General features: G+C 43.0%; 1 protein-coding gene across 1 annotated transcript; it reads left to right on the forward strand.

The window, feature by feature from the left end:
• LOC141281894 (uncharacterized) lies at positions 1-9,738 on the forward strand. Its single transcript, XM_073813743.1, has 3 exons — positions 1-1,489; positions 1,898-2,183; positions 9,691-9,738. Exons 1-3 carry the CDS (start codon positions 528-530, stop codon positions 9,736-9,738), a joined length of 1,296 nt encoding a protein of 431 aa, XP_073669844.1. The 5' UTR covers positions 1-527.
• The last annotated feature ends 1,930 nt before the right edge of the window (positions 9,739-11,668 follow it).

Here is an 11,668-nt window from a genome sequence, read left to right on the forward strand (position 1 = left end):
CATGGTTCTGCCATCTTGTCCTTTGTTTAATCTAGTCTTGTGGCAGAACCATGACAGACCCATGTTTTGTGTGGGTTCACGTGGTCTTAGTATTGATTTACTGGACCACGTGTTCCCAGTGTCTTGTCTCTTTTACCCCGCTCCCTTGTCATCCTCCTCATTATTGTTTAATTCCTGTCACCTGTTGCCCTCATTAGTTGTCCTCTATTTAAGATCCTTGTGTTTGTTGTCCTGTGCTTGTGCATTGTTACCATACCTGTGAGTACTGTGTTCTGCTGTCAAGTCAAGTCTAGTGTTATCTATATCAAGTGTTTAGTCTAGTTTATTGTTAAGTGTCATCCTGTTTAGTGTTTCAGTGTAGATTTGTATCTTGTTCTGGTTAGTGTCCACTCCATCTGTTTTAGTATCTTGTTTATGTTGTTTTGCCCCCTCGTGGGTTTTGTTTTCTGTTTTGTTACATATAATAAAGGTCTTTAAGTTACCAGCTGTCTGCACTTGGGTTCATCCTACACCACCATCATAACAGAATGCACAAGCCAGAAACGAACCCAGCAGACAGAGTGGACCCGGCGGAGCGAGCTCGCCAAGCCCATCGTCTTTTTGGCCTCCACCAGAAGGAGGCGGAGGTCTTTCCCTTTGCGGTGGACTTTGTGCGAGCAGCTAGAGACACCAATTTTTCTGAGGACGAGTTGAAGGTAATTTTCAGTCGTTGCCTTAATGAGCCTCTCAACTCCGGCGAGATGAGGATGCTGAGGTACCTGGGCTTCGAGGACTTGGTGCGTTATATTAGTAATCGGCCAGAGCCCAGGGCCTCAGCTAGGGCCGCACCTCCACCTGCCCCACTGCCTCCTATACCAGAGGGTCTCACCATTGGCGTGCTGGCGCTGGAGGACCCAGCGATCACCACTCCAGTTCCTGCCACCTCTGTTCAGCCACCTGACCTCGGAGGAAAGCGACAGCGAAGGGTATCATGGGAGTCGCCGTCCGAGGGGTCCTCTTCGGAGCCGGCTGCCCCCACCACTGTCCTCACCTCACCTGCCACAGCATCTGCGCCACGTCCGCGCAAGAAGAGGAGGAGGAGAGGGGTTGTGGACCCTCAGCTTGCGCAGCCACCGCTGCAGCCCCTGCAGTCTGCGCAGCCACCGCTGCAGCCCCTGCCGTCTGCGCAGCCACCGCTGCAGCCCCTGCCGTCTGCGCAGCCACCGCTGCAGCCCATGCCGTCTGCGCAGCCACCGCTGCAGCCCCTGCCGTCTGCGCAGCCACCGCTGCAGCCCCTGCCGTCTGCGCAGCCACCGCTGCAGCCCCTGCCGTCTGCGCAGCCACCGCTGCAGCCCCTGCCGTCTGCGCAGCCACCGCTGCAGCCCCTGCCGTCTGCGCAGCCACCGCTGCAGCCCCTGCCGTCTGCGCAGCCCGTCGCAGCGCCCCCTGTCACGGTCCCCGTCTCGTCCGCGCTGCCGGACGCAGCGCCCCCTGTCACGGTCCCCGTCTCGTCCGCGCTGCCGGACGCAGCGCCCCCTGTCACGGTCCCCGTCTCGTCTGCGCTGCCGGACGCAGCGCCCCCTGTCACTGTCACGGTCCCGGTCTCGTCTGCGCTGCCGGACGCAGCGCCCCCTGTCACTGTCACGGTCCCCGTCTCGTCTCCGCTGCCGGACGCAGCGCCCCCTGTCACTGTCACGGTCCCCGTCTCGTCTCCGCTGCCGGACGCAGCGCCCCCTGTCACTGTCTCTGTCTCGTCTCCGCTGCCGGACGCAGCGCCCCCTGTCTCTGTTCCTGTCTCGTCTCCGCTGCCGGACGCAGCGCCCCCTGTCTCTGTTCCTGTCTCGTCTCCGCTGCCGGACGCAGCGCCCCCTGTCTCTCCGGCTTCTTCAGTTGCTTTCTCCCCGGCACTGTCATCCAGTTTGTCTGCCTGTTCCCCTGTTACTGTCTCCATGTCCTCCCTGAACTCTCTCCCCTACCCTGTGAGTCCTGGCTCGCCCCCATCTGCTCCCTTGTCTACCCCTACCACACCCTGGAACCCTACCTTGCCTCCTTTTGTTCCCGTTTCCCAGCCTGCATCCCCAACCAAGCCTGTTGCCTCCAAGCTTCCCACCAAGCCTGCCCGGACTCCTCGTCCTAAGACCTCCACCACCCCTGAACCCAAGACCCCTTGCCCACCCAGCTCCACCCTACCTGGACTTCCTTTTGTGAACACTGTTTTGCCTCCGCCCCCCCTCCCTTGTTTATTGTTTTTATTATGTCACCCCAACCCTCTTGTATTGTATTCTTGTCTCCCATTGATGTTATTTGTCATGTTTTCTTGGTGTCTGTCTATCTGTCAGTCTATCTTGTCCCATGTCTAGTGTTCCCCTGGGGAGCGTCTGGAAGCCGCTCCTTTAGGGGGGGATTCTGTCATGGTTCTGCCATCTTGTCCTTTGTTTAATCTAGTCTTGTGGCAGAACCATGACAGACCCATGTTTTGTGTGGGTTCACGTGGTCTTAGTATTGATTTACTGGACCACGTGTTCCCAGTGTCTTGTCTCTTTTACCCCGCTCCCTTGTCATCCTCCTCATTATTGTTTAATTCCTGTCACCTGTTGCCCTCATTAGTTGTCCTCTATTTAAGATCCTTGTGTTTGTTGTCCTGTGCTTGTGCATTGTTACCATACCTGTGAGTACTGTGTTCTGCTGTCAAGTCAAGTCTAGTGTTATCTATATCAAGTGTTTAGTCTAGTTTATTGTTAAGTGTCATCCTGTTTAGTGTTTCAGTGTAGATTTGTATCTTGTTCTGGTTAGTGTCCACTCCATCTGTTTTAGTATCTTGTTTATGTTGTTTTGCCCCCTCGTGGGTTTTGTTTTCTGTTTTGTTACATATAATAAAGGTCTTTAAGTTACCAGCTGTCTGCACTTGGGTTCATCCTACACCACCATCATAACAGTAAGTGTGTAAACATTGGATTGTTGACTTGCACATTTTAATTTATTTTGGTGGCATTTAACAAATCAAAATAAAATATACAAATCCTACTAAAGTTACGTTAGCCTACGTGTTTTATATAACTGTCTGCTTATAATAAAGCCAAAGAAATGAAGAAATAATGATTAATAACAATTTATTATCTTTATTAATTAACATTACCATTCCGGAGTTGAACAACTTTGAATGGAGTTTCTTATAACGTTAATGATATATCCAGTGGCCAGTCTTAACAGTGTTTGATATTCAGCTCGTCTTGATTTAATTATTTTATTTTGCCGAATGCGAAAAAACATCCATATCTGAATGAAGAGGACTCAGGAAATACAATATACGCGCATTAGTAAGACCTTACGGCAGATCACGTTGGCCAAAACACGAAATGAACCGCGTTTTCAAAAGATATTGCGGGCAAACACAGACATTTCTATCCGGACGGGATTAAATTTCTCAGAGGACCTCTGAGTTCGGCAAAAAACAGTAGGTAAATTGCTCTGGAATTCTTACGGAGGTCGTCAGAGAAAAACACAGACATGGCCGATTCGGACGGGATTAAAAACACAGAGGACCTCTGAGAAGCACGATTTTCTCAGAGGTCCCCCTGTAAAACTAATCCCGTCCGAATAGGGCTTTAGTCATATAACATTTAAATGTATAAAGTCATTTTACTTACCTTGATTCCTGAAGAGGTCTTAAAACCACCATTTAAATGGCTGCTGCGCGAGCTCCCGATCTGCATCATGTGATTCCTGACTTTGCTCAAAATTGCTTATGTTAACTAATTTTTATAAGTAATCCAAAAGCTCAGTATGTTAAGTAATGTGCAAAACTTAAATTTATAAGTTAACGATAAAACGATAACTAGCATTGCCGTTTGTGTAAATATAAAGGACAAATAAAGATTATCCCTGAATGATCGGTTTTGGTGTGTTACAACTCCATATCAACCGTAAATGATGACCTAAGTGATCTGACTAACATCCCGGACCTGATATTTTGTACCAAATCAGTCGTCAACAAATTCTATATGGTTAGGACCTTTTGCGATCACAGACCCGCTCAAACACGTAAGTTACACATATATGTACATAACATTCATGTAATTTAAAATGTAGTAAATATAGCTGCATTTGGTCTTACACTAAATAGTTGCAGTACAAAATGAAATCCAATAGATGGCGTGAGTCAGCTAACTGTTGAGGGAAATGAGCAAATGTCGCGTGTTAAAGAAAGAATGGACATTAAAATATCATTATTAGACAGAAAGCGGCAAGTATGTTTTGTATTGGCATTTTAAAAACAAATGTTACAACCTCTTATTTGTTTTCATCATCCTGGCGACAAAATAATGTAGTATATTTATCTAATGTTAGCAATGTTATCATCTAATATGATTTGATAATGTCTCACAGTGGAGATGGTCACTATTATAATGTATGAAATTGCAAAGAGAAAGTATTGTTTTTGCAGGATTGATTATCGTATCATGGTTAAACTATGGTTGTTATGGTGAGACAGTGGTAACATTGAGGTTGCAGTGGCTTCCCTGCAGCTAATCAAAAACCATATTTACTGCCCTTAGAAAAGCAATAGAATCAATAAGCAGCATTCATTTCAGGCTATTAGTGCTACCCCAAAGTTATATGTGTATCTTATATAACTGATTTAATTTTTATGTAACTTTAATCTCTTTAATTTGTCCTGGATTGTGTTCAGGTTCTGTCAGGATTGTCCAGTCTCACCAATGTGTGCATTTCCTTGTTTGGCCTAATATATTGTCTTGATCTGTGTTACCCCACAGGACTTAGGTACCTTTGAATTCTTTCAAAAAACTGTTGAGTTAAACTTCTAAATTCATACACCACACTCAGACACACGTGCAATTAGTTAAAATGGATTTATTGTGTTTTGGAATCGTACAAAACATTATCACCAAATATAGCTGCAAGCACCGATGCCGGGGTCAAGCCAAAAAGGGCACAGAATGAAGTATCAGTAATGACTTGATTTTAGTAGATTAAGGAAAAAATAGCAATTTTTCAAGTCTTGAGACCACTTGGTGGCGCTGCACCAAAACAATAGATGGTGCCTCGGGTCATGATTGTGATGACACCCACCAAATTTGATATACATATGATTAAGCAATGTTGAGATATAGCCTCAAATGACTTGACCACTGCACCACTATGATCGAATTATCATGCTATATGTTATAATAGGAAATGTTATAATGGGAACTTTGACAAACCCTTCATTTAATATTCACATGTATTCAGTTACCTTAAGAGCCATCCTGCTCTTACAAATTTCCGTGGCATCATTCTCAAGGATCTTTTGTTTTATCTACATTTAAAATGAGATAATTATCATCACCATAAGCCAGAATTTTGTCAACCGGCTCCCTGTAACCAGTCTCATCCCCACCTTTGATCAGGCCCAAGACAGTTGTGTCATCAGCATATTTAATAATCGCGGTGTTATTCTGGTTGGTAGCATAATCATGTGTGTAGAGAGTGAAGAGTTTTGGACTGAGACAGCAACCCTGAGGTGTTCCCATGCTTAAAGTGAGTTTAGTTGAGATGTTACCCCATCCTCACTTTTTGTGGTCTGTCAATAAGAAAATCCAGACAGGTGGTGGTTGAAACCCAGAGGTCGACCAGCTTCTCAGTTAGTTTACTAGGCCGAATCGTATTGAAGGCAGAACTATAGTCCAAGAAAAGCATTCTTATGTATCTTCCACTCTGGTCCAGGTGTTGAAGAGTGATGTGCAAAGCCATGGCCACTGCATCATCCACTGATCTATTAGGACGATAGGCAAACTGTAATGGTGCATTCCCACCAGCCGCGGTAGAGGGGGGCAAAAACATGCTATTCGCGCATAGTTGGACGCTTGAACATTTGAGTTCACTCACGCGTGAAATTCGAGTCATTCGAGACATTTTATGAAACCCTGCTATGCATATGAAGTAACCGTATTATAAACGCAATAATCCCCGCGAAGCAGTGGTGTTACAGTGCATTTAAAAACAGCTAAGGGGGCGCTTCGCGTCGTGCCTAACAACGCCCCTTAGCTGTTATAAAATTGCCTGGCAACCCACTGCTTCGCGGGGCTTATTGCTTTAATACTGTATATACCAAAAAACATATATATTGTTCAATCCAAATGTGAGCAACAGAAATAGCTCAATTTGGACCAGAAAGTTATGCCTAATCTTAAGCATTAAGTTAAAAGCCAAACAGTCATGTATTAGAGTGTGATTCAATAAACAATGTTTATATAACATACGAAAAACTAACTTAATAAGCATAGCACAATGCTCAGGCCAGCTGACAGAATGACAGAAAATGCGAAACAAATCCCAACACTTTTGTTTTATAAGGTTTGTGTGCACCTCAAACAACGTGCAAAAACAATAAAGACAGCGCACAAAAATATTTCAAAATGTCGTCATAAGCAATTGAGAAATCAAATGTGTGTGTAATAGTAGGCTATATTGGATCTGTGCACTTTAACTACTTCAGTTTCTGTACTGTACCTGTAAACTAAAGATCAACCTGAAAAACATGAAACACACTGTTTATATCATTTTTAAGTTAGTTTTAATGTATTTATTTGTGCGATTGCTCATTAAGTCCTTAGCGTTGAGTCTGCTGCTTTGAAAGTTTAGTCTCTCCACATTGCTCCCCTCGAACTTGACCATGTGGCAGCGTTGTAGTCACCACAACATGAGTCAAGAGGGGGAGTGGTTGATTCTACAGTACACATCTCAGCTTCTCAATTAGCTTACTAGATCAAATCGTATTGAAGGCAGACCTATAGTCCAAGAAAAGCATTCTTACGTATGTTCCACTCTGGTCCAGGTGTTGAAGAGTGATGTGCAAAGCCATGGCCACTGCATCATCCAATGATCTATTAGGACGATATGCAAGCTGTAAGGGGTCAAGGTTGTTGACCTCAGCAGCTCTTATTCTCATAGTCACCAGTAAAGTTGTCCTAAGACAAGTGAGCTTACATTTTGAGTCTGAATATTACAACTGTGATGACATGAAGTTATTATTATGTTCCTGTAGCTCAATGGTGTCCTGTAGTTCAAATGAAGAAACAATAATAAACCATTAGTGATAAACTATTCTCATTTTATATCCGTCTGAGCCATATTATAATTATCAAGTCATCTCAAGTGAACTACTGTACTAGATATAGGGATCTATCATACACCCGGCGCAATGCAGCGCAATGCGCGACGCAATTGTCTTTTGCTAGTTTCAACCCGGCGCAATGATAATTTTCACGTTTAGCGCCACGTTGTTTAAATAGCAAATGCATTTGCACCCAATTTTGCACCCATGGGCATTCTTGTCTGAAAATGAGGTGTTTTCAGGTGCATTGTTGGAGCGTTGTTATTTTGAGGCAACTAAAATAGACTGCGCCATTGACCAACAAAAAGCGTGTTAGCAATATATGCCTATAAACGGGACAACAACGCGGGTTTGCTTATCACATTCATAATGCGCAGCAGCAAAAATACGCTTTTAAATATGAAAGAATAAAGGATTAAAATGTAAAAGATTATTATTGAGTCTCTTGGACATAAATGAGGACAGATTATGAGACGTTAGAAAGCTTTAAACAAATGCATCTATTTTTAAATGTTTTTAAATGCTACCCTACGGATTTATTGTATAGGATGACTCTGTATCTGTGGATATGGTGAGATGAGAAACATTTTAAGTAATGCTTTTTAAAAATCCCATGGCGCTGTTCAAATGCTGAAAGGCTTCGGCTCTCCACACATTTGTAAATTTTTATCTCATGTTTGTATTTTTAGAATACAAACCTTTTCTTGCATTTTTGCAAATTATTTTATGAGATTACAATGATTATGTAGGATATCAATACATTTACACCAATTAAAAGCCTGCTATTTGTACTTGAAAGAAAACGACTTTTAAAAGTTTTAATCCAAAAAATAAAAATTTCAATAAAAATGAAAACAACACATTTTTTTTACATTATTCTTAAACTGGTAGTCTTCTTTCTCCGCTTAGTTTTTCAGTTTACAAAGTCTGTCATCTCAATAGGGATTAGACATAACGTCAGTGCAACTGGCTTTTAAAGGGGATGAGAGATAAGACTCTCATTAGTTTATTGCATGTTACACCCAAAACACCCCCATTACTCATTACGAGAATATGAAAAACCCATTTTGACTGTGCGCTCGGCGCACAAACCATTTTTCCCATCGTCAAATTATTAAAAGTGCCATTCGACACGCCCATTTAGACAGTGTGCCGTGCGCTTTAGGCAATGTGCTTTGATGGTTAAAATAGGGCCCATATGCTGAATTACTATGAAAACATGTTAGTTAAAAATAGAGAATGCTGTAGTTATTTGTTTTCACTATTTTGGATATTGGTCCTTCAACAGCCACTTTGTGATCCTACTCTGCCCTCCAAAGCCTAAGTGCAGTATCTACACAAACACTGAAACTGAGAAAAATGGCTTTAAAGTTTTTACACTAGCCAGCCAAACATGTTGTAGGTAGATTAGTGGTAATGCATTCATGTAATGCCTTGTTAGGAAGAAATTTTTTATAGATACAAACCATGACCACCGATGTGACCTTTGACTCCCAAAATGCAGATACTGCACTCTGCCTTTGAAAGACCTTACACAACTAAAACACTATTGCAAAAGCAAAGTGCAGTATCTACGAACTAAATGTGTTCATTCAACTTTTTCTCATGCTTCTTAATACATTTTGATTGTTTTTAATAACGGTAATAGTTTTATTTATGTTTGTGAATGCTAAAAATGCTCCTTTTACCACAAAGAGAGTATTTCACTCACTTTATTAATTTTTATTTATTAAAAAAATTACATTAGACGAGGTTTGCTTAAAAACAGTACCCACACAGCAGGAGACTCCTATGCGGATCCGCGTTCAAGTCGCCAAACCCGCGTGACTGTCAGATTCGTTTTGGAGCCGCACAGAGGATCAGCTCCGCCTCCGGCAGCGCGGTAAATTCTACTGTCAAACAGCGGATCCTGAACGGACCCATGTCGGATCCTCGGACGCACCTTTACTGAACGGTTAAACGATGCACACCTGTCAATCGAGATTTTCTTGCTGGGACACGGTTCAGCTGAACCCTCTTTTGAGAAAGTATTGATTTATTGATATAATTGTGCCATTAAACATTGTTTTTTAATCATACTAATTATTGGAATGACGTTGATATTAGGAAAACTTTAGCATGTTCACTCGTGGATAATGGTTTAGCCATAGCTGTGCATTATTAAGTTTACATGTTGGCAATTTTGGTGTAGTGTATCTGCCATCTTCTTTATAATGAAAATTAATCTTTGGCAATTTACTCATTGTTTGACTCGGAGACTCACGGTCACACTGCAAGATGTGACCTAATCAGTGACTAAATGAATGCAGGTGTCAGTCAGTGACTAAATGCAGGTGTCAGTCAAAGCGACTGTGTGGTTGGTAAAGACAATCTTCTCGTCTGTTATTTTGAGCGGCTGTTAACAGGGTGATTTAACCAGAGCACGTGTAACGAATTCCATTTACAGTTTTGGGTAACTAGTACTTTTAAAGTGATTTTTAAGGATACATTTACTCAAGTACATTTCTAGTGAAAAAACTGTACTTTTACTTCATTCGGTGGTGTTATTATGATAAGCATATGACTTTGGATGCTAATATCTGTCTGTTTGATAACAGGTGCTGTGTTCAACCTGGCAACAGATCGGGCAACAAGGAGACGTGTAATGGGAGAAATTATTAAATAATAAAAAAACATTTTTGTTGAACAACTTGTCTTTCTCCAGTTATTCATTGTCAGATGTTTTAGCTGTGCATAGTGCAGCATTTCATTGAAGTTGTAGCCTAATAGATCAAGTATTTTATGTTTGCATTGACCTGGGCCTATAAAGCACTAAATTAGGTTTTGACCACAAAAAGTAATATTTTTAAACAAAAACAGAATAGGCTATGCTATAACTGTCCATAAATGTAAATGGCAATTTGATATTTCCATTGAGTAGTAATTATTTTGTACATTAAATTGATATATTTTAGTGAAACTTTTCTGTTATACCTATTTACAATATTCTTAGGTTAAAAATACAAGACAATGCAGATTTTAGGTTCTATATTGCTGCAGTGGCCAGGTCTAGTGATAGTTTTGGTTTTATCCTTTAGTTTAGTTTATCCTATTTTATCCTACAGTAAGAAGGGATTTTGAATTTGAAAGTGAGATGAACGGGTCCAAAACGGACCCGGTCCTGATAGCAATAAGCTTTGGAGCGTATTCGTAATGGAACCGCTCCGGAGTCAGTAGCTCCGGTCTGCATCCGTTGCGGATCGGTCCCGGAGCTTATTTCAGACTTTAAATGAGTCAGTTGCGGGTCCGCGGCGGAAATATGAATGAATTTGCGCCACGGATGCGGAGCGTATGCAGCCCGAGGCCACAGCGGGTCCGCGATCCGCCTTCATTGCGGATCCGTCACTGCGCGCAAGTGGACGCCGACACGGGTCCGTTTCGCGGGTCCGTTCCGGAAGCCGCGGAACCTCCGCGACTGATCCGCCACGGAGTCCTTTTGCTGTGTGGGTAGTTAAAAATTAACATAATTTAAAAATAGAAGAACATGTTTGTCCCAAAGATATTATTGTTTCAAATGTACTATAAGTGGTAACTAACAGTATGTACATTTTAGTTAATTTTCATCTCAAAGTAGCACAGTTATGTAGATGTCACAGGAGTGACGATCTTTTAGGCGGAACCAAAAATTTGGAAAGTTTTGGTTCCGCCCGGATGTTTCCGCCCGGGCCGGGAAGAGAAAACACCGGACATCCGGTAGCACCGCGAGGGCTGTAATCAGCCAAACTACGGACAGCTGTGAGTTATTAACAAGAGCGCCGGGTGATTGGACGAAGGCAACACCCAGGCAGATATTTAAGAGCAGTTTAAACCACAGTTGTTGTTGTTGTTAGGACGAGTGTTGGTGTGTGGGCTGCAGCGCTGAGTTAAACTCACCGGGTACGCCAGTCGGATTACTGGACTCGCTCTCTCTCTCTTTGTGCATCGTGGGATTTCGGCTGATGCAGATATTGAAGACCTTACGGGTTGGAAAGTAAACGGAGACTGACCTTGTAGGAATGAAGTGAAAGAAGACGGAACGTGCTATCGTGAGTACCCATCTGTGTAGTGGTGGTATTGACGACTGGAGAAAACGTTATCTGTGTAGCTGGAAGTATCATACGGAGGAGTTAACCTAAGGAAACGTGAGATAACCGAAGCACCACAGTCGTGAGTAAACGAATTCATTCATTGAGTGTAACTTGTATGTACTTGACCTGGATATCTTTTAAGCGCTTTCCAGCAAGAGTGGGTGGCCCTGCCCCTGAGTCAGCGTGGTGGGTGAGCCACCGGATCTTTGTGTGAGACAGCCACAGTGACGGAAAACAACTGCTAGGCCGTGTTACCATCTCCACATTCTTGCCCAGAGCGAGGCGAAGGAAGACGGGCGTCCATTGTGTGCACTGAGAGTGGTGGGTGAGTCTTGGATGTAGAAATTTCACTTTGAAGTGGTGCTGTGTATATTGCAGTGAGATTGCTGTGTCGTGTCTGACGTACCCCGCCTCCAGCCACTCGCTAGGGGTGCTGAAGAGGAAAACGGATCCTAGAATAAACCTGTAT

The sequence above is a fragment of the Paramisgurnus dabryanus genome, chromosome 3, assembly GCF_030506205.2.
Source record: "Paramisgurnus dabryanus chromosome 3, PD_genome_1.1, whole genome shotgun sequence".
In the NCBI taxonomy this organism is placed as follows: Eukaryota; Metazoa; Chordata; class Actinopteri; order Cypriniformes; family Cobitidae; genus Paramisgurnus; species Paramisgurnus dabryanus.